This window comes from Bos indicus, chromosome 3, assembly GCF_029378745.1.
Source record: "Bos indicus isolate NIAB-ARS_2022 breed Sahiwal x Tharparkar chromosome 3, NIAB-ARS_B.indTharparkar_mat_pri_1.0, whole genome shotgun sequence".
Classification (NCBI taxonomy): Eukaryota; Metazoa; Chordata; class Mammalia; order Artiodactyla; family Bovidae; genus Bos; species Bos indicus.
In genome coordinates this window covers 23146088-23174064 of record NC_091762.1, presented here as the reverse complement: position 1 = coordinate 23174064, position 27977 = coordinate 23146088, and the positions used below count along the sequence as shown (strand labels likewise).

The window sequence follows — 27977 nt, the reverse complement described above, 5'->3', positions numbered from 1 at the left end:
AAAATTTTAGTGCAGTAACTAGCTACCCAGGCCTTCCAAAATACCAAGCAAAAGAAACACACCCACAAATATGCATACACAAAGAAAATAAAATAACAGAGAAAGAAACACAGAAGATACAATCTACTACAAATGGTAAACACAGATGAAAAGATGTGAGAGGAGTTTAAGATCAAAACTGAACAGGAGATACAAAGGTGCTTCCCTGGTAGCTCAGCTGGCAAAAAATCTGCCTGCGATTCAGGAGAGCCCGGATCAAGTCCTGGTTTTGTAGGATTCCCTGGAGAAGGGATAGGATACCCACTCCAGTATTCTTGGGCTTCCCTGGTGGAATCCGCCTGCAGTGGTGGACACATGGATTCGATCCCTGGGTTGGAAAAATCCCCTGAAGTAGACCATGGCAACCCATTCCAGTATTCTTGCCTGGAGAATCCCCATGGACACAGGAGCCTGGCGGGCTACAGTCCACGGGGTTGCAAAGAGTCAGACACAACTGAGCAACTAAGCACAGCACGGCACATGAGACAAGAGTATTGATATTAATAAAATCAGTCATGTTAATAATGGATTGTGGATGGGGGAGGGCTGGGAAGGAGGTTCAAGAAGGAGGGGACATATTTATTCTTATGTTTGATTCCCACTGCTGTATGGCAGAAACCAACACTACATTGTAAAGCAGTTAGCCTCCAATTAAAAATAAATGTAAGAAAATAATGGATTATAACACTGAATTTTGAAAAAGCATGAGTCCACAGTGAAACTCAAAAATATTTTTAATAATATGTTAGGAGTAGGGATTGTCTTTTCCACAGCACAAAGCTGGCAATACCACAGATATGATATCTGACACACATCAGGGATCAATAAAGGACAGTAAAATTTTTACAGAAAGAGCATCATATAATACAATATTCATACACTCTCAAAATACCACTAATCAAATTACTCATTACAGACACAAAAACCTGTCTTTTCAGTGAACGGATCTTACAAGCCTCTGCATAACAGTGTTCAATGCTGGAATAATAATCGTGGTGACAGGTGAAGTGGACGCTCAGCCTCCAACAGGCTGCACTAGGAAGCTCACAGCAGGCACTAGACGGTGTTCTTGGCAGAAAGGGTTCACCCGAATTAATCATGAGGAAGTGATCAGACAACTGCGAAATGTAGACCTTTGAGTAGACAACTGACCTATCCTCTGCAAAGAAGTCAATGTCACGACCATCAAAGACAAACACAAGAAGGAGAGGAGATGTTTGAGGTTCCGAAGGACTAAAGAAATAAAGTAACACAATCTTCTTAGTCCTTTGGGACCTAAAACATCTCTTCTCCTTTTTGTTGTCTTTGTTGCAAACATTGACTGTTTGAAGAAAGAAAGGCCAGTTGTCTGGTTCAAAGGTCTAAATTCTGCAGTTATCTGATATCTACCTCAACATTAAACACAGGATGAACACTTTCAGCGAGAACAATGCATAGTAAACGCTGTCTGCTTTGAGCACAGTCCATCTGGTGGCAAAGAGTGACCGGGTTGATACGTTGTCTTCTTGCAGTTGTTCCCATGCTGGTGTGTGGAGGATGGATATTTAGAGAAGCAAGAGTTAAGGTCTTTCCAAACTGTGTGTCCATCAAAGCATTGATCACCTTACTGAGGATTACATTCCGAGGCTGATGCTGGGATTACTCCCATCAATTCTGTCCCTTGGGGTGTGGAGAGTGCTTGTTGGTTGGGATGTTCATTCTCAGGAAAGGATCCCTCCAGTGTTGCTGAGGTTTAAATTGAGTTGCTGTTGTAGATTTTGTTTTTCATCAAATGGAAAAGGGAATTTTATAGTGTGGTTTCTCAACTTGACAATATCTTTTCTTAGTTCCTAAAATAATTGGTATCTGTGAAAGACAGAGAGAGAGAAGAAACGTGAGTGTTTGTTAGGTCCTGCTGAGCCTGGAGGGATGGCCACATGGTGACTGGGGCCAGGGGCAGACAGAGCTCCTGCTGACAGGATGAGCTGAAGGGAGAGCCACAGGCTGGCTGGAGAGAAAAGTGAGATCCATGAGTTAGAAGGAATAGCTCCCTAAACTTTCATCCAGCCTGTGGTGCAGCATCTAAGGACCCCAGTCCTCACCCCACCTTGCTTGGTGATATCTCAGCTCAAAGCTGCTTCCAAGCCTTAAATGGACCCCCACCACTCAATCCTCAATAGTCATTTCACCCCTGAATCCCCTTCATCTGTACACTTTCCCACATGTTGAGGGATGGACGTGCTGAGCATCCCTCATACACAATTAGAAACAGACTGCTATGGGAGCACAGGATCCTCAACTGAGAAAGACACCCTCTTCTACCTCTTCATCCTGCCTTCTGAGGAGGAGAAGCAGGCTACCAGAGAGTCCTGGATTGTGAGCACCAATAGGGACCTCAGAACGAATCCAAGTCCAGTTCCATAATTCACAGAGGAGGAGCTATGTTCTCAAGGATCTAAGGACTATCGAAAACCACATGACTTGTTATTGACAACCCAGGCCACAGGCCCTTCCTATACATTTGCGGGAAGGGAGAGGAGAAGAGGAAATCTCCAATCTGGAGGAGTCAACAGTTAATAGAGGCTGTTTGGTCATCCTCATGGACAGGAATAAGGCTTTCCAGGAAAATCCTGCTCCAAAGAGACTGAGGAATGAATGGAAAGGGGGGAAACTCAAAATAAAATTAGCAAAAAGAGAGCAGGGAGTGTAACTGTGTCTCAAGCCATTCACATCCCATGGACACCAAAATGCTATGAAGGTGATTTCATTTCATGCTGGATCTACCTTAAGGCATTTCTAGGAATATCCTTGACATCTACACAAATAAAACTCTGAAGTGAAAGAATATTCAGTTTAGTTATACTAAATTTTCATCACCTTTTTCTCAAACTTTTCTCAAAGAAAGAGTCTCTCCTAGTATTTTATGCTAGTGTATAGAAAAACATAGAAAAACATCTACTTCTGCTTTCTTGACTAGGCCAAAGCCTTTGACTGTGTGGATCACAACAAACTATGGAAAATTCTTAAAGAGATGGGAATACCAAACCACCTTACCTGCCTCCTGAGAAACCTGTATGCAGGTCAAGAAACATCATTAGAACTGGACATGGAACACAGACGGGTTCCAAATTGAGAAAGGAATATGTCAAGGCTTTATATTTTCACCTTGATTATTTAACTTTTATCCAGAGTACATCATGCGAAGTGCTGGGCTGGATGAAGCACAGTTGGAATCAAGATTGCCAGGGGAAATATCAATAACCTGAGATATGCAGATGACACCACCCTTGGAGCAGAAAACAAAGAGGAACTAAAGAGCCTCTTGATGAAAGTGAGAGAAGAGTGAAAAGGGTGGCTTAAAACTATGCATTCAAAAAAACGAAGATCATGGCATCCGGTCCCATCGCTTCATGGCAAATAGATGAGGAAACAATGGAAACAGAGATATTTAATGTTCTTGGGCTCCAAAATCACTGCAGATGGTGACTGCAGCCATAAAATTAAAAGACACTTACTCCTTGGAAGAAAAGTTATGATAAACTGAGACAGCATATTAAAAAGCAGAGACGTGACTTGCCAACAAAGGTCCATCTAGTCAAAGTTATGGTTTTTCCAGTAGTCATGTATGGATGTGAGAGTTGGACCATAAAGAAGGCTTAGTGTCAAAGAATTGGTGCTTTTGGACTGTGGTGTTAGAGAAGACTCTTGAGTCCCTTGGGGTGCAAGGAGATCCAACCAGTCCATCCTAAAGGAAATCAGTCCTGAATATTCATTGGAAGGACTGATGCTGAAGCTGAAACTTCAAAACTTTGGCCACCTGATGTGAAGAACTGACTCCTGAGAAAAGACCCTGATGCTGGGAAACATTGAAGGCAAGAGGAGAAGGGGACGACAGAGGATGAGATGGTTGGATGGCATCACCTACTCAGTGGACATGAGTGTGAGCAAGCTCTGGGAGTTGGTGATGAACAGAGAAGCCTGGCGTGCTGCAGTCCATGGGGTCACAAAGATTTGGACACAACTGAGCAACTTAACTGAACTGATAGAAGGGTATGTAAAAGGATAACTATAGCAGGATAAGGCCTAATATTCATTATGGGGTTTTTGCATAAAGAATATATTCAATGAAAAAAAATTTGTTGAACCTGCTGTTCTGAGCCAGTTAGTAGTCTGTGAAACATGTTTAGTGAATAGCTAACTGCAAGTTGCATTTTAACAGCAGAAGAGGAAATACTAAATTTTATTCTTATGGCAAGGGGAGGGTCAATTTTATACTTTGGGTTCTATGTAATTTTTTTTTAATCTTGCACTATGAAAATTGTGAGAAATTTGAATCCAAACAGAGAGATTATATATCTAACTTAACTATCTACGTCTCCTTTTTTCTGTTTTATATTCTCCAGGCTGTACAAATAGTTCTGTTGAGAGAAGAATGCAAATTCCCTTACTTGTTGATATTCAGCTTTTTTAGGAAGCAGCCACTCATAGGCCACTGCCATATTGGTTATTTATATCCTATCAGACCCACAGTGCTTCTAATCCTTGATGCATATTAGCAGAGCTTTAAAAGATACTGATATCCAAACCTCATCCCCAGAACTTTAAAATCAGAATTTCAATGGATTGAGTTAAGGCATTCATATTAGCTCAAAACTCAATCCGTTCTCATTTTACAATAGCATGATTTAGAACTACTCACTAGACCTACACTATTTCACACCACTCTTTTTATTTCCTCCTTCTAGTCCAATATGGACCACTCTCTCCACTGGCCTAAAGATTTTTTGGTCTTTCTCTGTTACTCGCATATAAATAATTGACCTTCTCCATTGGATTGTCTGAAGCAATGATTATCTTGTATTCTTGTGTAGCTCCCTGGGTCTTCATAAATGTGGCCCAAATTTAATTCAGTATAATGCTGTCCTACATTCCCTGGCCTCAGATTTCAACTCAGTTCATTTTTCTGGGCTTTTACTAATATGGAGAAGGAATAATGTGAGTAAAACTGGAGAGGTCTGAATGCCTGTCCATCTCATGCTCTATGTATTTTGAAAACCTGGCTTCTGTATCTCCTTTTCCCCGATGTCCCTTTAGGGAGCCATTTACTGCCCTCCACTGAATGCCAGCTCCAGTGAGTTCCTGGAAGCCCCCTGCACGTTAGCAAAGTTCCGCCTATCGGAGGCTGAGGGGAATCATGACTCGGGCCAGTCCAGCATGCTCACCTATGACCCAGGTTCTTATTTTATTTTAGTAATCAAGGCTTTTCCCTTCAGTTCTGGCGTTTCTTATTCAGGTGGAAAAGCTGAGGGTTAAGGGCTGTCCTAGGTTCATTTCTCCAGAAGCCAACTCACATGCAAGTGATTCCTTATGACGTGATCCTGGAAGAAAGAGGCAGTGGACGTGGAGGCAGGGGCGGGGAAAGTAAGGTGAAGAGACCAAGAATGTGTGTGATTTAAGGCCAGTGTTTTCAGAGGCTTAAATGCTGCTATTCTGATGAGGAGGACCATGGATCTGGGCTTCCTTGTGGCTAATACGAAAGGTCAGAGGGAATGTGAGGATGGTAGCAGTGGGGAAACAGTAGAGGTCAGACTGGAAACAGGACACTGAGATGGAAGGGCCCTGCAGGGTGGCAGCCCCCAAAAGAGAGGAAAGACCACACAGAGGTAGTGTCAGCTGTTGAGTGAACAAATGAGGAAGAGAAAAATTAGTGGGAGATTGAGCCATAACAGATCAAGAGCATAAGGAAGAAGTGCATGGGATTACCTCTGTACCCTACGCTTGAAGGCCAGGGAATCTGCAGGCTAGTCTCCACTTGCCAAACAGCAGTTTTCTTCTGATGCTCTTCTGTTTCAGGACACTTAAGCCCTTAATCCTGTTGCAGACTGGATGCTCGTGTGTGCTTGCTGTGGAGCCCTCACCTTGCAGCTTGGGAGCCTTCTTCATGCTGATGGAAGCACCCAGCTCTGAAGATAAAACCACAGCCAACAGGATCCATTGTTATTCATGATTTACAGAGACTCACTCCCCCACCCAAGAAGGACATCAGGTACAGAAAGTGTCCAGGAACAAGAAAGGCCATCTGAAAGCCCATGGGTAGGTGAAGACATGGAGATATTTTTGTGTTTTCTTTTTTGCTGACTTTCCTTATACTACCCAGTATTGTTAAGTGTGCCACAGGGCAAACATCTTTCCAAATGCCATAAATGAGCAAGAAAAATGAAATGGATGACAACAAAAAATTCCTAGGTAGAAAAGACAGAGGCAAGAAACACCTACAGGATGCAGTTTGTACTGTTGGAGGGAAGAGATGAAGCAAAGTCAAAGCTGAAGGAAAACCTCATGAGAGAAAAGAAGTGGGGAAGTCTAAATTGGAAAACTTTTAAATGTGCATCAATATACACTTCATATAATGTAAACACACTACATATGATATTATACATAATTAAAATAAGGCATAGACAATATGATAAAATGGAAGAAACCTCACAAGTGAGTGTGTTTGTGATGGAATAAATGAATGAAGGATTCGAGCTATTGAATGTATCATTCTGTTGGCTTCCTGGTGAGTTGACTTTGGAAAAGAAAATAGAAAAATAAGAATGAGCAAGAAACTCTGTTTGGTGACAGGAACTAGGAGATATGGCGGGGGGCGGGTGGGAGTCACAGTGTGAAGGGGTGTGAAAGTAAAGGGCATTAAAACTACCCTTGGCTGCAAAATCTGCTGTGAAGCCTGGATTCCTGCTCAGGTCTCCATGGAAGGTGAGCAGGAAACAGTGACTGAGCCAGTGGGGTTCAGTCCTGGCTGGGAATGTGGGAGGCCAAGCACAAGGAGAGACGAGAGGGAAGAGAAGACAACAAACACCACGAGACCTAGTGGCTCTTGTCAGGCTCTGCATCCCTGCCCTCCCTGAGCACTTCCCTTGAGACTCTCCATGCTGCCACAAGGGGGCTCCTTCTCATCTCAGCTCCACCTGAGGACGTGGGTCTCTCCTCATTCCTCAGATGAGGCCACAGCCTGAGGGATGAGCGCCAGGTAGCGCCAGGCTCCAGTGGAGGATGTGGAGAGCGATGCAGGGTAAGGATGAATACGTCCCAGATGAAATGGATGTGAGGGTCTGGAAGCTCTTTTAAGGAAATGTGAACAGAGGTGGACCCAGAGGAGAGGAAAACTAGGAGACGGACATGGAGATGAGTGGAAAGAATGAATTAAATGGAGTGTCATAAAAGACAATGATGGGTGCACTTCAAGAATGATGGTAGCCCTTTATTTTAAAATGAGGGAAAAATAAGGAAAAGAAACTGGATATGAAAAGCAAACATGGGACTGAGTTGCAGAGCCAGTGTTTACACCCCTGTTGAATGTTGCTAATACACTGTTACTGAGAGCACCCAACAGGAGTAAATTGCCTTGATGACGGATGTTGAAAGGAGAGGAAAATATTGGCCAAGCTACCTTTCTCAGAAAGCAAGGGAAGATGGGGTGTAGAGAAAGTGGAGACTATAAAGTTCATGCTACTGTAGAGGAAACAACGATTGTGCAATCGTTTTATAAGTGTTAAAGCACCAGAAAGACACAATTCTTAGATATTGTATATTCATAGTGGTTATCAAACAAATTTTAGCGAATCAGATGCCCTGGACATTATATTGTTTAAGATTCCCAACAATATGCAAAGGAGATAGAATTTTTCAAGAGTTCAGATGAGGGACAGAGAGGCAAAGACCTAGGAAGATAAATAACTTGGCTCAGTTAAACAAGCAAGAATTTTCAGAACCAGGGCCTGAGGCTGAGCTGGTCCTAAGTCCAGGCTCTTGATCACCTGACGCTGTTAGAGCGTCAGAGGTTTCAACTGGGCCGACAGCGGGCGTGGGAGAGGCCCACTGCCTCCTCCATCCACAGCTTTGTGACGACCAGCACATGGACCAGAGCTTCCTAATCCCCTTTTCTTTCTTACCTAGAAAGAGTGGTCCTTGGTTTCCAGAATCAGGGTTGGAGGTAAAGCCCCAGTTGGTGGAAGAAAGACCAAGCATGGCTTTGCTGTCACCACAGTCGAAATGCTGGTTCATCTGCCACTGCAGACAGTCAGTCACGTGGGTGCTTTCCTGAAGCTGTGCCTGTGAAGTTGGCACCTCTGACCCTGGGAAACTCACAGATCCCCGGTGACAGTCCTCCCAGGTGTCCCCTGAAAGTAAAAGAGGGTTCAGTAGGACCAATGGAAGCTTTTTCTTGCTAAGCCCTCCCAGACTCCCATTTCTGCTGTCCCAGCCCATGAGTGAAACCACCCAATACCCCAGACAGCAAAAGCAGACATCGGTGTGAAGAAGATGCCATATTTATGGCTGTGACTGGGGTGCTGAGAAGGCAGGGTCTAGGCTGCAATTTCTTGAAATGAGAAATCACCCACTTGAGTCTAGAGGGTTTGGGTGACACAGGGGGTCAAGCCTCTTGTTCTGTTATTAGCCTTAGTCTTGTAGCCTAGAGAGAAGGTTCTAGACAGGCCTCTAGGCATGGGGGAGAAAGAGTTGTTAATATATACCCACAGGAATAAAAGAAGAGGGAGAGACATTTGGCCTGAAGGCTTCAGGTACCACTAGAAGTTGAGCTGAGAAAATACAGTACATTCCAGACCCTTTTGAACTTCCTTGCTTGAAATTTTGTCTACCCTTCCACTTACCCGTACTTGTATATACAGAATAAACTCTATTCCCACATGGGGCAGAGTGGGGATGGATGGTATTAGCAACTAGAACTAGTAGAGGAGAGGGCTGAGACCCTGTTGGGAACACCGTTGTGTCTCTTTGATGCTGTGCTAAGTCGCTTCAGTCGTGTCCGACTCTATGCGACCCCATAGACGGCGGCCCAGTAGGCTCCTCTGTCCCTGGGATTCTCCAGGCAAGAACACTGGAGTGGGTTGCCATTTCCTTCTCCAGTGCATGAAAGTGAAAAATGAAAGTGAAGTCGCTCATTATGCCCGACTCTTAGCGACCCCATGGACTGCAGCCTACCAGGCTCCTCCGTCCATGGGATTTTCCAGGAAAGAGTACTGGAGTGGGTTGCCATTGCTTCTACCCATTTCCCTTGTTCCTTACAGAACTGGTCTAATTGTAGAACACTATTATACTTAACAGACCCTCCAACTGGCCACAGTTCACCATCCTCCAATGGATACCGTGGCCATGCAGCATCACATAGGGAGACCAGGTGTGTTTCCTTTAAGCCCTGGGGATCAAATATATCCCAGTTTTTCAGGATACAGTTCAAAGGAATGTGTCTCTTTAGAGAGATAATATACGTATACTCCTTCAATACACGTCCCTCCACTGGTGCCTGGACAGTGCTGCTAATGAAATCTGCTTATGTTTCTACTGTGAAATGAGTACATATCCTCAGAACATGGGCTAATCAAAGACGTGAAGTACCCTCATCCGGTCCAGGTCAGGCTCATGTGAGGTCACAGCCCCCAGGGCTGCTCTACACTGCAGGGGGCTCTCCTCTCACCTCCTGCTTATGCATCCGCACCCTCACAAGGTGTGTTTCTGTAACTGTCTCTCATGTACCTGTTATCTCTTAGTCTTCCAGAGAGCATCTGTGTCTGACTCTCATCAAAGATTCATCCAACCTCCTTCTAACTGCTTTCTCTGATTCAGTCCTCTCCACACTCTCAAAGCTCACCTGTCTTATCACCCCCCAATCCTGGTTCATCACATGCTCCTCAGTTTACGGAAATTCATCCTCCCTTCCCTGCTACCCAAATCTAACCTCCTCACCCGCCTTTCCAGTGCTCCTGTCTTCTAGTCCCTCTTTCTTCTGGAACATCACTTCCCACAACTCCCACTGCAAATCCTCCTAGGACTCAGGCTGGCCCCCTTTCTGACCCCAGGCCTGTACCAGGAGCCTCTGTGAGCTTCCCGGGCTTTTCCAGAAGCACTTCTCTCAGTCTGGTGTGCCCTTCGTATTTCCACTAGACAAAGTTCATTAATCACTAATCATCATACTTTAGGACACTTAATCAGATTTTATGATAATTCATTTGGGCTGAAGGGCAAATCCTTGTACAATGTTTGGTGGTTGAAAGAACTGTCAAAACTACATATCCTCTTATTCTCCAATGTTATCTTGAATCAATGTCTAGGATTGTTTTTAATTGTCATTGTGTAATTTCATCATCTAATTTTATTTGTCTTTTCTTGAGAATGGGGTTTTATTAAAGCTATGCTTTGAATATTCTCTGCATTGACAGAATATAAAATAACCAAACATTTTATCAACCATCAATAATACTGCCCATTATTGTTAGTGTGGGAAAAAGCCTCCAATAGAAGATCAACTTGTAATTTAAAAATCAAGTGTTTGTGTTGTTTCTGCAGGGTTTCTCCTTGTACAGAGAGGACGGGGTAGAGCTGATGACTTGTACCCACATGGCTGCATAATAGCTATCCACACTTTCCTCGGGTTATCATGAGAATCAAGACACAGGATGGATCCCTGCATAGATTAGATATTCTATTCACTCATCTCAATCCATCTGTGGGGATGTGGCCTTTCCTGGCCCATCGTGAACAATGGACTGCCAGGCCTGGGCCATATCACACACATCCCAAACACACATCTGAGACACATGGCTGAGCCTCACTCATCCTCTTCACAGGAACCCACACCCGGCTGTCAGTGCTTCTGAGATAGAGCTCCACAGTTTTTTAATGGCTTCAGCACAGCCAAATTCAAAGTCTACCTGGACCCGTCACGACAGCAGGTGACCTGGGGGCAGGAGGTGGGGAGAGGCGTGGACTCTCATCCTGGCTGATTCTCCAGAGAGCCCTGAGGAGCTGTGGCTCCACCTGGAGGGGCTGCAGAAGCCACTGGCTCTGGTCCTGGGACAGAGTGCACAGAGGGTTTGGGAGCTGGCAGATCTGCGTGAGGGACCGCAGGGTTCTCTGCAACCCTCTGGCAACTTCTGTTGGTGAGGGACCGCAGGGTTCTCTGCAACCCTCTGGCAACTTCTGTTGAAGATTAAGATAGTTGCAAATGATTTGGTTCAGGGCAAAGAGGAAAAGGTGAGCAACATCCTCTCTTAGTCACTGATGGTCCAACTGCTAAGAGGAGAGGATACAGCCAGAGCCAGGGAGTCAGGCCCAGGAGAGGTCAGTGTCCCACCTGCCAGTGGCCAGGAAGCTGGGCAAGTGAAGGCACCTCGCTGAGCATCAGTGCCCTGGGCTCCACCATGAGACACCACAGCTCCCTGAGAGGGTGCCTGGGAGGCTGAAGGGGTTGTGGTGCACTTGGAGCTCGCTTAGTAAGGAGGCTGGCAGACAACAGGCACACAATAACCGTGTGTTCCCTTTCTGGTTTGTGAACTACTGTGATCCTGAGAAAACCTTTGCTTCTCTGCTCCTCAGGGAAGAATGGGAAATAAGAAAGAAACTGCTTCCAATGTGAAAAGGCACCAAATGACTGACGGACAGCATTTATATGCCCAATATCATTTTTAAAGAAGTAAGATATAGTCTGATACATAATGGAGTTTCTCCTTGTTTATCAAGATGATCTTATGAGTCAAAGTCCTAACAATAAAAATGCATCTCCTAAAGAAAAAGTAAAAAATAAAAAATAGCCCAAAAGGATTTCATACTAGGTTTTAATTTCCACACCCTATGAACTGCTACCCAAGGAGACCTGGCTCATAAATTAGGTCAATAGCCCTATCATATACACAGCTTATGGATAGTTTCTGTGAGATTATACCACTGAGATTGTGTAAAACATTGAAACTATAAGCCACACATGGAAGAGTCCTTTTTGCTGCACAAAGGATGAAACACACAGGAGTTTCTAGAGGATGGAACAACAGAGACAGATATTTGGCTTCATGGAAATTACAGGGTATCGGCAGATTTGATGTTCACAATCACGTATCTAAATGCTTCAGAGGGAGGTAGGCAGCCCAGGGGTAAGAATCTGGAGTGGGGAACAATATAACATTCATTACAAATATGGAGCAGACTGCAATCATGAATGCAAAGCCAGAGAGCTTGCCAGAAACTATTCAAGAAATAAAATTAGCAACAAAATTTCATGACTATAAGGATTCTTATCTTGATAAGAAGAGCTCTGTTATACAAATTCCTGCAGGTGAGACAGTGGTAGCTGAGATTCTGCCCTTATCCCTCCTCTTGCCCTCTCTGGTCTGATTTGCTACCACAAGGCTGTGCTGATGAGATGAGTTCAGGTGACAGAGGGCAGTCTGGGGCAAGAAGAATGCAAAGGCTCGTGATGCCTTCTAAAAATTAAAACTGAGAACATAGTTCTAATCAACCTGAGCCTAAGAAGCTGCCTGGGAGTACTCACCATTTACATCTAGAGCCAAGAAAACTTCTCTTCTCTCTGTTGGGAAGGAGGCACTTCTATAAGGATGACAGGAGCCTGCCAGATGATGGCCAACAGAAGCAGCCAGATAACATTCATCCAGTGAGTCCGGCTGGACTTCATTCTCTTCTACCACCAGCTGCTCCACACTGAGATTTGTGGGGTTGGGAGAGCAGATGGTTAAACAAGAGGGATTAGTCAACCTGGAGCCATAGCTGGTTTTGATGGGAGGGTTAAGGGATAGGTTGCCAAACACAAATGGGAGTCCCCTTACAGGGAGGTATAACAATCCCCACCCCCTACAACTCCCATCTGGGGCCTGAGGGCGCTTGCAAAGGGAAAGAGAGAGAGTGAGGGAGAGTGAGCATGAGATGCTCTGAGCACAGAGAAGAAATGAGTTCAGAAGGAAGGAGATGAGCCACCCCAGGACACATAATCGTGTCACACACGTCCTTAGAACATCAAGGAGACTTCAAATACAACATAAGTTTTGTTGAAATTTACATGCTGCATACAAGGGAATACCAGCTCTGACAGCATAATAGACTCCTAGAAATCTTGCATTTGCAAGACCAATTTTTCAAATATGCAATGTGACATGACTTTTTTTCCTAGTTACTTTCTTTGCCATGAAATACCTGCCAAGGTCGTAACCCAGAGTGACAGAGGCAGCTAAGTATTGCATGCTGGTTTTAATAAAAAGGAGCAAACAGAGGAGTACAAGAAATCCTGTGGCTGATCAGTAGCCCTGCTTCAACTGACTGCGAGTTACTATAATTGAGAGGGATTCATAAAGGGTGAAAACAGACAACCTTGTTACAGGGACAATTTGTGGTTGTCTGAATGGAAGAAATAGGCATGTTCAGCACTTTCCGATTCCCCTGCATGTTAGATGACCAGATGTCAACACTGATGTTAGCCCCGTGTTTCTCCATAGTTACCTAGAAGAGATGATGTCTTGATCTTCCTCGTCCTCAAGATCAGCGAGATTTTCTAAGGATAAATTCAGAGAAGTCAAGAAACACTAAGCAGATCTCACTGTGTAAATTAATAATCCAGTGTCCAATACTGCCACAGGGACAACAATATCAGCAGTGAGATGATAGGCTATTTAAGAAGGATATTCCAGATGCCTCAAGTTGGATCTCAGACTCTCCTTGGTTTGCTTTCCTGTGCCATCAGGCAAGATCTCCATGCCCTGGTATATCCTCACCACAGAATTCTCTTCCAAGACTGAGTAAAAAGTTAAAGATTCATCTTCCCCACGGAGTCTGGGGAATAGCCCACCTGCATTCTGGCAGAATACTGTAATACTCAGGCTTTTCTCATCATATGCTGAATGCTTTAGCAGAATGATGAGTGGAATGAAGAAAACCTCGAATCACACGAATCCTAGTTGTTACATGGAGCCTGCAGTCATTCATGGGGTGGGAAAATGCCAGGGCTCTGCCTTGCTTCATGGAAACATACAAGCAAGGTGATGGGAGGCTCTTTGCATCCTGGGGTCCAGATGATTGGCTTGCTAAGACGAGCAATTTAGAGGAGACAAACCCTGGGGGTGACAGCAGTGACACCAGGGAAGCAACAAATACCTACGGCTGTGAGCACCTCTGAAAGGCACGGAAGTTCAAGGGACAACTGGGTATGGAAGTGGGAGCATTATGGGCAAGTGGAGACATTGCATAGGAATCAGGAAAAATACAGTCATCTCCAGACCCCTGCACACATACAAGTGAGTCAGTGTGTTGCACCAGCCGTGGGTCCATGATCTAACTTGGGGCCTGACCCATAGGCTTCACCTGAATGAAGAAGACAGCACAGCTCCCAGACCCACCTGATGTCTGTACTTAAAACTCTACCACAGAGTCTGATTCAAATCACTGTCTACAGAGCTTCCAACAGGGATGACAAATCTCAGCACCCCAGAGGCGAGGAGTACAAAGAATACAGAGTCTACCTGGGCATCCAGGTGGAGCTCTATCACAAGAAAATACTCACTGGTTACATCCCGGGCATAAGAGACATCCACGTCCTCAGGTGAGAAGATGGCATTGCTCCTATAAGGCCAGAAGGAGTCTGACAGGTCAGGAAGAACCGAGTAAGTCAGATAGTATGCATCCAGAGAGTCCTGTGGGACACCGTTCTCTCTCATCTGTGGCAGCGGTCTGCTGAACGTGGTGGGGGAGGGAGGGCAAAAGATTAAGCCAAGACTGAGGAGAAACTGTAGAATCCTATCTGGATTTGATGGAATGTTTGAGTGGTGAAGCACGTCAAGGGTCTGATCCATTAGAGAGAGAAAACTCTGTTACGTGCGTGAGACACAGCGACGTTTTACAGGGCAGAAGAGAGAAAGAGCAGCAGGTGCTCAGTGCTCTGGCCAAATAACAGGCTGATGAACAGACTGAATTCCCTCTGATGGTACAGTCACGCCTCGCATACAGGGACAGAGAACACTGGCTCTCACACTTCCATTCACATTGCATTGACATCACTATGGCACGCATGCCAGCATGCTAACACCAAACAGAAAGCAGATATGCATCTCACTCTGTAAACCACACCTGATATAAAAATTGAGTGCAAAAACAGCACTCTGACTTAGTTCACCTGGGTCAACGGACTTGGGATTTAAACTTGACAAGTAAATAAGAAATGGGAAACAATAGAAGTACCACAGTGAAAGCAGAGAACATTATGAAATAGGATAATACTGGTGGGCAAAAGTGATGACACAATATATTCAGCACTTTGTTTTTCCCTGGATCAGAGGTCTGCAGGTGTCATCACTGTATAGGAGCCCACAGATATGCAAACTTACCTCGGGGCAACCACCTCTGGGCCTTTCAGGTCATCGTGATCATTCTGGTTTTCTGCAAATAAATTAACAGAAGAGTTATATCAGGCAAATACCTTTCAAAAACACCCAATCCTGTGCCTGTCTTCACAATGTGGTAACAGGCTATTGAGACAGAAACAATACAGGAGGCCCTAGAAAGAGCCTCATAAGAAGGCACTGGGTTTCCTTCTTGAGCCATTGGACGAATGTCCTTGATATGAAATGTCATTGGCAGAGTATCCTGGTCCTGAGTCTGTGCAAACAGCTAAATACATCCTTTTCCCCACAGTTCCTGGGGAACAACTTAGCTACATCCTCAGCCTGCTATAACACTCAGGCTTTTTTCATCTGAAATGTTGTTTATTAATGGGATAAGTGATTACACACTGAGATATAATGGGAGTGGAACCCACACACCATCAAGTCAAATGAATCTCAAAGCTGCAAACAGCGGCCATTCATCAGGTTGGAAGTTCCAGCCCTGCCTTACCTCAGAGAAACATACCCAAAGAAGACAGTGTGGCTTACCTTCTGGTTTCAGAAGACTTCGAACAAGGTAAGTCAAAGGAAAAGAGAGAGACCATGGGTTGATAGAAGTGAACCAAAGTAGTGAGATCTCCAAAGGTATAAACAAGAATGCCAACAGCCTTGGACAGGTGTAGGAACTCAGGGACATTACCCAGAAATGAAAATTAAAGCATTTCACGTGAGATAAGAGGTTCATTCAAAATTAGGAAGCCTGAGAGGCACCTCCTGTGCCACGACTGCCGAGGTACACGTGCGTCTGGCAGGACCGCCTTGGGCAGAGTGGTTTACCACAGGGACCACTATGACAGGAAACTTAGAAAAGTTCGTTCATAGAATGTCTTATTTTAAATGCAGATATAGAGTCTGGTTCAAATCAGGCTTCAGTATGTAAGCCCAGGGTCTATCAAAGGGGATAATTCTCCCAGAGTAGACTAGCAGACACATTGAAGACTACCTGGGAGACCAGTTGGAATTTCATCCTCTTCAGCTTGAGAGCAGCCACAGGCTCCATCCACGGCAGACGCCACATTCTCTTCATCAAATGCAAATTCCCCATCACTGGAAGGCTGGTTGCAGGCAGAACCTTCCCGCAGAGTTGAAGCTACTGAAACACACTCATCCTGGGATTGCTGGAACACCACCTTCTCCTCATCATCCTGCAAGTCCACGCTGTGCCAGATGGAGAAGGGATGACAGAAGGTTAAGAGGATTCGACCCCACGCTATCTGGCTGGTTTTGATGACAGGCATTGGGAGTGGTCACAGAAAGCAAAAGCGCAGTCCCCTTAAGGAGGGAAGTAACTCCTCCTGATGTGGAGTGGAGGGTGGCTGCCATGGGGTGGGAGAGAGCCAGCAGGTACTCTGGGCACTGGGCACACAACCAGAGGTTGAAGGAGGAGAAGGATTTTCCCTGCACGCTGACGTCCTGACCCCCAGCACTCACAGAGGACCGGGACAGTGGTTCAGACTTTTCTGCACACATTGTGTTGATCTGGATATCCTGTGTCCAAGTAAACACAGCTTTTAAGAAGTTAAAGATTTGTTTGAGTTTGGACACTATCCCATACAATTAAAATTTTTATTTGAACAAATACAGCTTCAAAATCAGTTTTTCCAAGTTGGAGAAAAAGGAGTTATAGACTAGACATTCTGCCTTCAAGAACTATTTTTTCAATATTTTATTGTAATGTGAATATCGTTATATTGTCTTCCCTTGAAATCCAGTATTTACCAACATACTGATGCCAAACCAGTGTAAGACTCATAGGATCTCCCCCTCCTTTAACCACTCAGGAGAAAACTCATGAGCACGGGAACTCCCAGGTTTAGTTATTCCACCTGGGTAAGCTCACTGTCAATTGGTAAACTTGAAGGATTAAAAAACTGAAATGCACAAACTTGAGAAACATAAATGACAACCCTGTGAATGAGATAATTGCAGTTGAATGAATAGATGAAAGAGTTACACAGAGAACTTTCTACTTTTCTCTGGATCTGAGGTCTCCTGCGGTCACCACTGACATTCACAGCCCACAGATCTTCAAATTACCTGGGCAATGTGAGCTCTTGTCCACTCACTTGCTTGTGATCATTTTCATTGTCTAGTAGGAAATTCAGAGAAAGCAGGTCATAATAAGCAAATCAGACCTCACACATATCTACTCAGTAAACACATATACAACAAGGACATTAATATTCTCAGTGTAAGAACATAATTCTTTAGCAAAGATATTCTAGGACACTTAAGTCTTATGAGAATTAGTCTGGACTGTGTCCAAACCCATTGAGGAAATTTCCTGCTTGATCTGGTATCTCTCCCAACATCCTTTGTTCTGAGTCTGTATAAGCACTTAAAAATGTATTTTCCACAGAGATGCTAGAAAATGAGCTGAGTTATTTTCTAGATTGTTTCTATAGTACTGCTTAGTCCCATCAGATTATGTGGTTGTTGATGGTTTAGAGGAATTTATACTTGAGACTAGAGTAACAGGGGAATTGTGAAAGCGTTAGCTGCTCAGTAGTGTCCGTCTCTTTGTGACCGCATGGACTACAGCCCACCAGGCTCCTCTGTCCATGGAATTCTCCACACAAGAATACTAGAGTGGCTGCCATTCTCGTCTCCAGAGGATCTTCATGATGCAGGGATTGAACCTGGGTCTCCCGCACTGCGGGCAGATTCTTTCCCATCTGAGCCAGCAGGGAAGCCCAGTGAATTGTATGAACCCTCCAATCAAAAGGCATCTTTGGTGCTACACAAAAACCATGGCATTTGAAGCTGGAGGAACTGCCAGAGCCCAGCCTTGCTTCATGGAAACATCCAAGCAAGGCAATGGTACAGTTGTCTCTGTCTTGGTGTCAGATAACATCTTAGCTAAGCCCTGCCAACATCGAGAAAAGGGAGACTGGGGCTGAGAGCAGTAAAACAAAACCTGGAAATCACCTCTCCTTATAAAGAGGCAAGTCTGTCATCATTTCTGGAGAGGCCAGGAACATTTACAAAAATTAGATCATTGCAGGGAAGAACACACTGGCTCCAAACTAGTTCTGACAGACCCCTCCTGTGGATTTCCAGCTGAGGTGGTTGAGAGTTGTCACAAGTAATCTGGGTCAAATGCCTGACACTGGGGTCAGGATGACAGACAAGCCTGGAGCAAAAGGAAGAATGCAAGCTCCCTGACCCACCTGATGTCTGTGTTCCAGAATAGACCCTTTTTCCTGGTTTCAACTGAGATGTGTCTATGCAACCTGTCCTCAGAGATGACCTTCTTTGGTCTACAGAGCTTGTGAGGGGAAATAATATGGGGGCTACCTGAGATTTTGGTTGGAATTTCATCTTCTTTAGCATGAGAGCAACCACAGGCTCCATCCTGACCAAGGTCTACTTCCAGTTCATTAAATTTAAATTTGTCATCACTGTAAGGCTGGTGGCTGTCAGAACTTCCTTGGAGACTTGAAGGCATCAAACCACATTCATCCTTGGATTCTTCAGGCACTTCCCTCTTTTCAACCTCCTGCAGCTCCATGCTGTGTCAGATGGGAAAGGAATGACAGAAAATTAAATGAAGAAGATCTGACCCCAAGCCATTCTGGCTGGTTTTGACAGGAGGCATGGGGAGTGGTCACAGAGAGGAAAGGAGCAGGCCCCTTAAAGAGAGAAGGAACTGTCCTCTCTTGTATGAAGCAGAGTGTGTCTGTCTGGGGATGGGAGAGGGGGACAAGCAGGTACCCTACGTACCGGCCACAAACCTCTGATGAGGAAGGAGACTCAACCATCCCAGGGTGGTCCTTTCAGGAACAGGAAGCACAAATGAACTTCCACACCAAGTGCTTCCCCCGGGTCCTAAGCCATGTTGAATTTAAGATGAAGTAGCCCTTATTTAAGATGAAGAAGCCCTTATTCTTCCCCGGTGGCTCAGTGGTAAAGAATCTGCCTGCCAATGCAGAGACGTGGCATTGAACCCTGGGTCAGGAAGATCCCTTGGAGAAGGAAATGGCAATCTCCATCCAGTATTCTCTATGGGAAAATGCAATGGACAGAGGAGCCTGGCATGCTCCACTCCGTGGATGTCACAGAGATTCAGAAACAACTGAGCAACTGAGTATGCACAGTGAAGTGAATGCAGATATTAAAGCTTATAGACTCTCTGAGATGTTCTACCTTCACTTTAGGAACTGAAAGTCCTCCAAGGCCTCTTTCACTTACTATTGTCACAGACTACCAATTTTTTTTTTTTTTGGACAGTTGTCCTGGTGTTTAATTTTTCTAGTTGCTTCTTTACTAATTCTGTTGCTAGTTACCTTCCTTCCAAGGATCTAAGACAACTGTGTACAAATATTTATCTCACTTGGACTTCCTTTAGAAGAGAACAGACGCTCTCTGTGTGTATATGAAATCCTAAGGGTGCTGCATTCGCCTTGGGTCACACATACAAGTAGCACAGAGACAGCAGACAACCAAGTTACAGGGACATTTCCATGTGGGTTGAGTGAAGTCAATTACACCATAAGCACTTCCGGCATGTGACTCTCTTGAGGTACTTATTGTTCTTGTGTGACCCTGTCCATATTTTCCCTACACATTACCAGCTCCTGATAAACAGATGGAAAACCACAATCACAGAAAACTACCCAATCTAATCACATGGTCCACAGCCTTGTCTAACTCAATGAAAGCCTGTGAGCTTTCATTGTGAAAGCTCACAGCTTTCACTGTGAGCCATGCCGTGTAGGGTCATGGTGGAGAGTTCTGACAAAATGTGGCCACTGCAGAAGGGAATAGCAAACCACTTCAGTATTCTTGCCTTGAGAACCCCATGAACAGTATGAAAAGGCAAAAAGATAGGACACTGAAAGATGAACTCCCCAGGTGGGTAGGTGCCCAATATGCTCCTGGAGATCAGTGGACAAATAACTCCAGAAAGAATGCAGAGACGGATTCAAAGCAAAAACAATACCCAGTTGTGGATGTACTGGTGATGGGAAGCAAGGTCTGATGCTGTAAAGAACAATATTGAATAGGAACCTGGAATGTTAGGTTTGTGTTTCAAGGCAAATTGGAAGTGGTCAAACAGGAGGTGGCAAGAGTGAACCACATTTTAGGAGTCAGCGACCTAAAATGGACTGCAATGGGTGAATTTAACTCAGATGACTATTATATCTACTACTGTGGGAAAGAATCCTTTAGAAGAAACAGAATAGCCATGATAGTTACCAAAAGAGTCCGAAATGCAGTACTTGGATGCAGTCTCAAAAATGAAAGAATGATCTCTGTTCATTTCCAAGGCAAACCATTCAATATCCCAGAATCCAAGTCTATGCCCCGGCCAGTAATACTGAAGAAGCTGAGTTGAAAAATTTTAGGAAGACCTACAAGACCTTCTAGAACTAACACCCATAAAAGATGTCCTTTTCATTATAGGGGACTGGAATGCAAAAGTAGGAAGTCAAGAAACATCTGGTGTAATAGGCAAATTTGGCCTTGGAGTACAGAATGAAGCAGGGCAAAGGCTAATAGAGTTTTGCCAAGAGAATGCACTGGTCATAACAAACACCCTCTTCCAACAACACAAGAGAAGACTCTACACATGGACATCACCAGATGGTCAAACCAAAATCAGATTGAATATATTCTTTGCAGCCAAAGGTGGAGATGTTCTATACAGTCAGCAAGAAAAAGACCGGAAGTTGACTATGGCTCAGATCATGAACTCCTTATTGCCAAGTTCAGACTTAAATTGAAGCAAGTAGGGAAAACCACTTGATCATTCAGGTATGACCTAAATCAAATCCCTTATGATTATACAGTGGAGGTGAAAAATAGATTTAAGGGACTAGATCTGATAGACTGCCTGATGAACTATGGACAGAGGTTTGTGACATTGTACAGGAGACAGGGATCAACACCATCCCCAAGAAAAACAAATGCAAAAAACCAAAATGGCTGTCTGAGGAGGCATTACAAATCACTGTGAAAAGAAGAGAAGCGAAATGCAAAGGAGAAAAGGAAAGATATTCCCATTTTAATGAAGAGTTCCAAAGAATAGCAAGGAGAGATAAGAAAGCCTTCCTCAGTGATCCATGCAAAGAAACAGAGGAAAACAATAGAATGGGAAAGACTAGAGATCTCTTCAAGAAAATGAGAGATACCAAGGGAATATTTCACGCAAAGATGGGCTCAATAAAGGATGGAAATTGTATGGACCTCACAGAGCAGAAGATATTAAGAACAGGTGGCAAGAATACACAGAAGAACTATACAAAAGAGTTTCACGATCCAGATAACCACGATGGTGTGATCACTCACCTAGAGCCAGACATCCTGGAATGTGAAGTCAAGTGGGCCTTAGGAAGCATCACTATAAACAAAGCTGGTGGAGGTGATGGAATTCCAGGTGAGCTCTTTCAAATCCTAAAAGATAATGCGGTGAAAGTGCTGCACTCCATATTCCAACATTTTGGAAAACTCAGCAGTGGCCACAGGACTGGAAAAGTTCAGTTTTCATTCCAATCCCAAAGATAGGCAATACCAAAGAATTCTCAAACTACTCCACAATTGCACTCATCTCACACGCTAGTAAAGAAATGCTCAAAATTCTCCAAGCCAGGCTGCAGCTATACATGAACTGTGAACTTCCAGATGTTCAAGCGGGATTTGGAAAAATCAGAGGAACCAGGGGTCAAATTGCAAGCATCTGCTGCATCATGGAAAAAGGAAGAGTGTTCCAGAAAAACATCTATTTCTGCTTTATTGACTATGCCAAAGACTTTGTGTGCATCACCACAAACTGTGGAAAATATTGAAAGAGATGGGAATACCAGACCACCGGACTTGCCTCTTGAAAAATCTGTATACAAGTCAGGAAGTAATAGTTAGAGAACTGGATATGGAATGGACTAGTTCCAAATAGGAAAAGTAGTAGGTCAAGGCTGTATATTGTCACCCTGCTTCTTTAACTTACATGCAGAGTACATCATGAGAAACGCTGGGCTGGATGAAGCACAAGCTGGAATCAAGATTGCCAGGAGAAATATCAATAACCTCAGATATGCAGATGACACCACCCTTATGGCAGAAAGTGAAGAAGAACTGAAGTGCCTCTTGAAGAAAGTGAAAGAGGAGAGTGAAAAAGTTGGCTAAAGGTCAACATTCAGAAAACTAAGACCATGGCATCTGGTCCCATAACTTCATGGCAAATAGGTCAAGAGACAGTGCAACCAGTGGCAGACTTATTTTTCTGGGCTCCAAAATCATTGCAGATGGTGACTGCAGCCATGAAATTAAAAGACACTTACTCCTTGGAAGAAAAGTTACGACCACAGACAACATATTGAAAAGCGGAGACATTGCTTTGCCAACAAAGTTCCATGTAGTCAAGGCTATGGTTTTCCAGTAGTTATGTATGGATGTGAGTTGCACTATAAAGAGAGCTGAGCACCAAAGAACTGATGCTTTTGAACTGTGGCGTTGGAGAAGACTCTTGAGAGTCCCTTGGTCTGCAAGGAGATCCAATCAATCCATCCCAAAGGAAATCAGTCCTGAATAGTCATTGGAAAGACTGATGTTGAAGCTGAAACTCCAATACTTTGGCCACCTGATGTGAAGAGCTGACTCATTTGAAAAGACTCTGATGCTACAAAAGACTGAAGGAGGGAGGAGAAAGGGACGACAGAGGATGAGATGGCTGGATAGCATCACCAACTCAATGGACATGAGTTTGAGTAAACTCCAGGAGTTGGTGATGGGCAGGGTGGCCTGGTGTGCTGTAGTCCATGGGGTCACAAAGAGTCGGGCATGACTGAGTGACTGAACTGAACTGATAGTTAATTGTTACCTGGGGGTTAGTTTTTCTTGTGCTTGTTCATCGTCTTCATCTTCATACATTTCTGCAAACAAAATCAGTAGTGTCCAGTCAGCTTCTAGTCACTTCACCCACTACAATCACAGGGACTCATATGGTCACAGAGTCATAAATATCTATGTATGAGTTAGTACTGTACTGAAGTTTTAATGCATTGTCTTTAAACAACTGCCCAAGCATGGATTTCTGATCCAGCAGGCAGTATGCTTCTAAACTGGTAGATCATCTTCAGGACACCTTCTGCTTGAAATTGGGCAAACATTTAAATTGTCTTTTCTTCCTTATATCACCTCACATTGCCCACCTTCCATTTCTACTTCTACAAATGTGTCATCCATCCTGCCACAAATTCTGCCAAAGACACAGGCTCTATAAACCTTCTCAGGTCTCACAAAATGCCCTCCTTTCTCTAAGGAGAACAACAATGTCCCACATCCATCCGTCTGGGAACATCCTGGCTCTTCAAGGTGGCTTTTGCATGTTATCTGGAAAAGTCTCTCTAGGGAAAGTGAGTGCTCCAGTCTAAACTATTTTCCCAATGCCAGTCCAACTCCATCAAGTACCTTATCCAGCACCACAAAGTGAAGGGCTTTCTTTTTTCTGCAGTGTATTTGTAAATATTCCAAAATTTCATCACTATAGCTACCATCAACAGATTATTTCATCCATTTTACAGATGTGAACAGTTACTAACATCAGGAAAAGTAATCATTCTCACATAGTTATGAACACAGCACTCAGCCTGGAACCTGGGAACTTCAAGCTTTGTCTAGGGCGCTATTGACTCTAATAAGCTGCCTCTTGTCACCTCCTCCTTTCTGTGCCTTAATGCTGGCTGGATGTTGCCTCCTGCCCCAGTGGCCATGGTCCATCAGGGAGGAAGCAGACCGTTGGGACACGATGACGTCCACTCTGTGCACTTCTCCTCTGTCCTCTTAGACAATCCTGCTCCTACATAGCCCCAAATAGGACACGAAACAGGAAATCTGATAAACATTCCCAGTGGAGGTGTTCACCTTATCAACTGGGGACCTAGGAGAGGATCAGTGCTATCAGGGTCTGTGGCCCCCTCACCTGGGCTGAGCTTGCAGGCAAGGCGCTTGGCCAGTCGGTACCCCTCAGACAGGCTCTCTCGGAAGCCCTGCCCCTGGTGGCTGTCCGGGTCATTGCGGGTGAGGAGGTCCTCGAGGTGCTGCTTGAGCAGGACAGAGTCATCTTTCCCATCCCGTAGTGTCTGCCGTAACTGGGTCAGCTCTCTTGCCTGACTTTGAATTAGTGTGGCACACGTCCTAGGTGGAACAGAAGATGCAAGTGTAAAAGGCAAAGACTTAGATGAAAGACTGTTAGGGATTTCTGTGAGAACATCCCCAAGGAGACCTCGAAACAGAATTCTGGCACATATCTGATGACTGGATCAGTCACTCAGTCGTGTCCGGCTCTTGCGACCCCATGGACTATAGTGCACCAGTCTCCTCAGCCCATCGGGTTATCCTGGCAAGAATACTGGAGTGGGTTGCCATTTCCTACCCCGTATCTGATGACTTGCCTGTGTCAAAGAGAAAGAAGGTAAACAAAGGTTTCCTCTGTATTAGAAAGTACTCCTGTAAGATTTCGTGACATTTCATTCATCTTGTGCTTCTGTAAAAATAACCTAATGTCTTTCCTGGTGGCTCATCTGGTAAAGAATCTGACTGACAATTCAGGAAACACAAGAGAGGCAGCTTTGATCCCTGAGTTGGGAACATTCCCTGGAGAAGGAAATGGCAACCCATCCCAGTATTCTTGCCTGGAAACTTTATGGACAGAGGAGCCTGGTGGGCTAAGTCCATGGGATCATAAAGAGTCAGACACTACTGAATGCTCATGCATGCATCAACGTCTTCCTAAACCTGCACCATGAAGATGTCTCTTCGGTTTCTCACTCAGCCACTCGGTCATGCCCATTTTCATCAAAGAATACACAAAGTATTTTCTGTATTTTTAATGTGGCAACACAAAGTACTGTCCAGTGAATGGCACACAGCCAGATATAGAGTGTGGGCACGTGAAGCTGGTGTGAATTGGAAAGAAGGTAGGAACCGACAGACTCAAGGAAGGATTCCAGGATGTGGTCAGTCAGGAGGGGGTGGGGTTTAAAGGCAAATAAGGTATTGATTGCGCAACACTGTGAATGAGCCGAGTGCCCCGGTTCACTTGAATGTAGTGAATTCACAATGAGATTCAAGTCAGTAGTTTATGTAAAAGCAAAGTAAATTACTTCCTGAATACAACTGGAATCCATGGTTCACCAACTGGTGTTCTCCACCTATTTTATACTATTGTGCCCTGTGCTCGCCGTGATCATCCCTGCCCTCCTTACCTCAGCCTTTCATCAAGCGGTGGCTTCTCTGCCAGCTTCTCTGCTGGCCTCCGCACCTCAAACAGCAGCTTCTCCCCCAGCACAGATTCAACGATGTCCTTACATGCTTCACACTCTGAGGAAAGAGAGACACTGCCTCAGGGAAAGCTGGCCCTGCTGCTGTGGTCACTGCCTTCAAGGGAGGAGGACAGGCCACCTCAGTGCTGGATGTAACTCCTTCTCCAGTCTCTACGGAGAGGTTTCCACATCTGATTCCTCAGCGTCTGAACCGAGGTTAGTCCCCATTGTAGAGGTGAGGAAAGAGAAGCTCCTAGGCACAGAAGGTAAATAGACAGGATGAACTGCCCTTTGACAAAGTCAGAATTCACATCCCCTGAGACGGACCCTGAATCCTGGGCCACTGAACCAAGACCTGCAGCCTCTTAGGTGAGACCCTGAGCAGGGCCTGGGGTGGCGATTCCTGTGAGGTCAGGAAGGCCCCTAGGACTACAGGACCGCTAGTTCCCTCATGCTGGGATTTCAGGAACGAACAAGGGTCTCAAGGTATAAAACTCACCTGGACACACTTGTGTGAAATAGAATACATGAATCCATAAGGACCTAAAGAGATACGCCAAACACTGAGAAAGTCTGTGTTATTAGGAACAGTAGAGCTATGAACTAAGTGTATTTACACTGAGCCGGGCACGACTGTCAGGGCTTTGTCAGATTTACTCAGCACTCGCTACAACTCAAACAATACTTACTACTACAGCACCACACAGACACAGGAGGAAACAGAGACACAGGAAGGTTCCCAGCAGGGAGGTGAGCCCAGGAAGCCGGGCCCGGAGTCCACGTCTTTCCACTGTGCTCTGGTGACCTCCACACCAGGGTCCTGGTGAGACATTTCTTCTTCACCAGCCTCACAATTTCTTTCCTAGAATTTTGTTACTATCATAAGGAGCGGTGCAAATAAAACTTAGTTTGTCCTTTCCCCAAAGCTCATCCTTTCACTTTCTTAAATAGGAGGCTTTACCCCTTACTTGTCTCTGTGTCCGTCATTTGTCATTGACTCCCTCATCGCTTCATTGAAAATGACTGTAGGAAAGTGACACACACACACTTGTCAAGATTCCTCTCATGCTCTTGTTGTGCATGTACCCTGGTCTTGACTTCTGTCCTTACGCCAGGCCGCTCTTACTGAACAGGCAAAAATGATTCCAATTGCCAGGCTGACTGTGGGTGCAAAGGGCTCCTCACATTCTGCCTGGGTTTTTACTGGGGCTGGTGATCTCCCCCACTTACCATCATCCTCATGCTGGTCACACATCTTATAGCACAGACTCAGGTTCCCCTGGACTCCTGGTCAACCTGTATCACCAAAGATTACCCAGCTCAAGTTGGGAGAGGGAGGAAAGGGCAGATTGTCTGATTTCACCAGAAACACCTTCAATCTTGCCACAGAGTCACATGGCTTTCTTGGGCTCAGGAAGGAGAACCTGCACACTCAGAAACCACAGCTTCCTTCTCACCAGGGAGTCTCTGTCTTGATGGCATCACAGAAACCATGGTTTCAATGAGAAGCAGACTCATCCTTAAGCTCCTTTAAATCCTATCCCCTCCTTCTTACAGGGTCTAACCACACGTTACCCCAGGGTAACTGGCACAGGGCTTTGCCAATGGAACCTCAGGGAACCTCGAACTGATGGAGTTCATTAGTCCCAGAGGTTTAGCCAAGAGGCATGCAGGATCTGATACAGAACAGAAAAGATTCCAGTCCACACAGCTTAGCTTGCTCCTGAGAGACACAGGCACTCCTGTGCCTGCACCAGGAATCACTGTCTGGGATTTTAACTCTAATGTCACCCTACACATCACTGCAAACTTGGAAAAGGCCTCCAGTCCTTGTGCCTCAGTTTTCCCAGCCTCAGGAAACTGAAGGCAAAAGAGCCACTACTACCTTTCCTGGATTGTGGTCAGAATGGAACTCAGAATGACAAAGGGAAAAGGAGACCAATCCTGGAGACTTACAGTGTCTTAGAGGGAAGACAGTGATCGTTCATTGCTTTGGTGATCATGACCTCGAAGACTTACTGTATTTCTGCAGCTGGTTGGCCAGGGAGTAAGAAGTAGCTTGGGATATGAGGAATTTCTCTGTGAGGTCCCTGAAGTCCTGCTTGTACTTTGCCAGCTGCAACCGAAGCTCCTGGTTGATTTCCGTGAGGGTACGTTCTGCCCTCAGATCCGATAAAGAGGGAAGACATACTGCCATGGTGACATGTGGTAGAAGGGGTAGAAGCCAAGGGTGGGGAGGAGACACCCAATATATGGGGGATTAAAGACAAGCAAAATCACATAGGTTTAATCACACTGAGGGATGACAACAACTGGAATTCCTGACTTACTGTTGGGAACAACTAGAGGGTTCTCAACCACAAAGAGAAGTTGAAGATGCCAGAGCTCAGAGCCAAAGGTGCTGTGTGGGGCTCAGACTCAGACAGAAGTGAAGGAGGGGGACCCAGCATGCTAGGCA

The 27977-nt window shown here is 44.9% G+C and overlaps 1 protein-coding gene across 2 annotated transcripts; it reads right to left on the bottom strand.

The window, feature by feature from the left end:
* Positions 1 to 760: 760 nt before the first annotated feature.
* LOC139182144 (NBPF family member NBPF4-like) lies at positions 761 to 27977 on the bottom strand. 2 transcript variants are annotated; one of them, XM_070785814.1, is made up of 14 exons: positions 27539 to 27977; positions 25463 to 25577; positions 24178 to 24392; positions 23077 to 23128; positions 18555 to 18769; positions 17295 to 17346; positions 16201 to 16415; positions 15201 to 15252; positions 14381 to 14550; positions 13324 to 13375; positions 12365 to 12531; positions 7974 to 8201; positions 5782 to 5981; positions 761 to 1884 (listed from the first exon to the last, which is right to left on the bottom strand). In XM_070785814.1, the coding sequence occupies exons 1-13, from the start codon at positions 27714 to 27716 to the stop codon at positions 5791 to 5793; spliced, it is 1902 nt and encodes a 633-aa protein (XP_070641915.1). In that variant the 5' UTR covers positions 27717 to 27977; the 3' UTR covers positions 761 to 1884; positions 5782 to 5790. The 2 variants fall into 2 exon arrangements, with proteins under 2 accessions (XP_070641915.1, XP_070641916.1); XM_070785815.1 differs by having other exon boundaries at positions 14381 to 14547.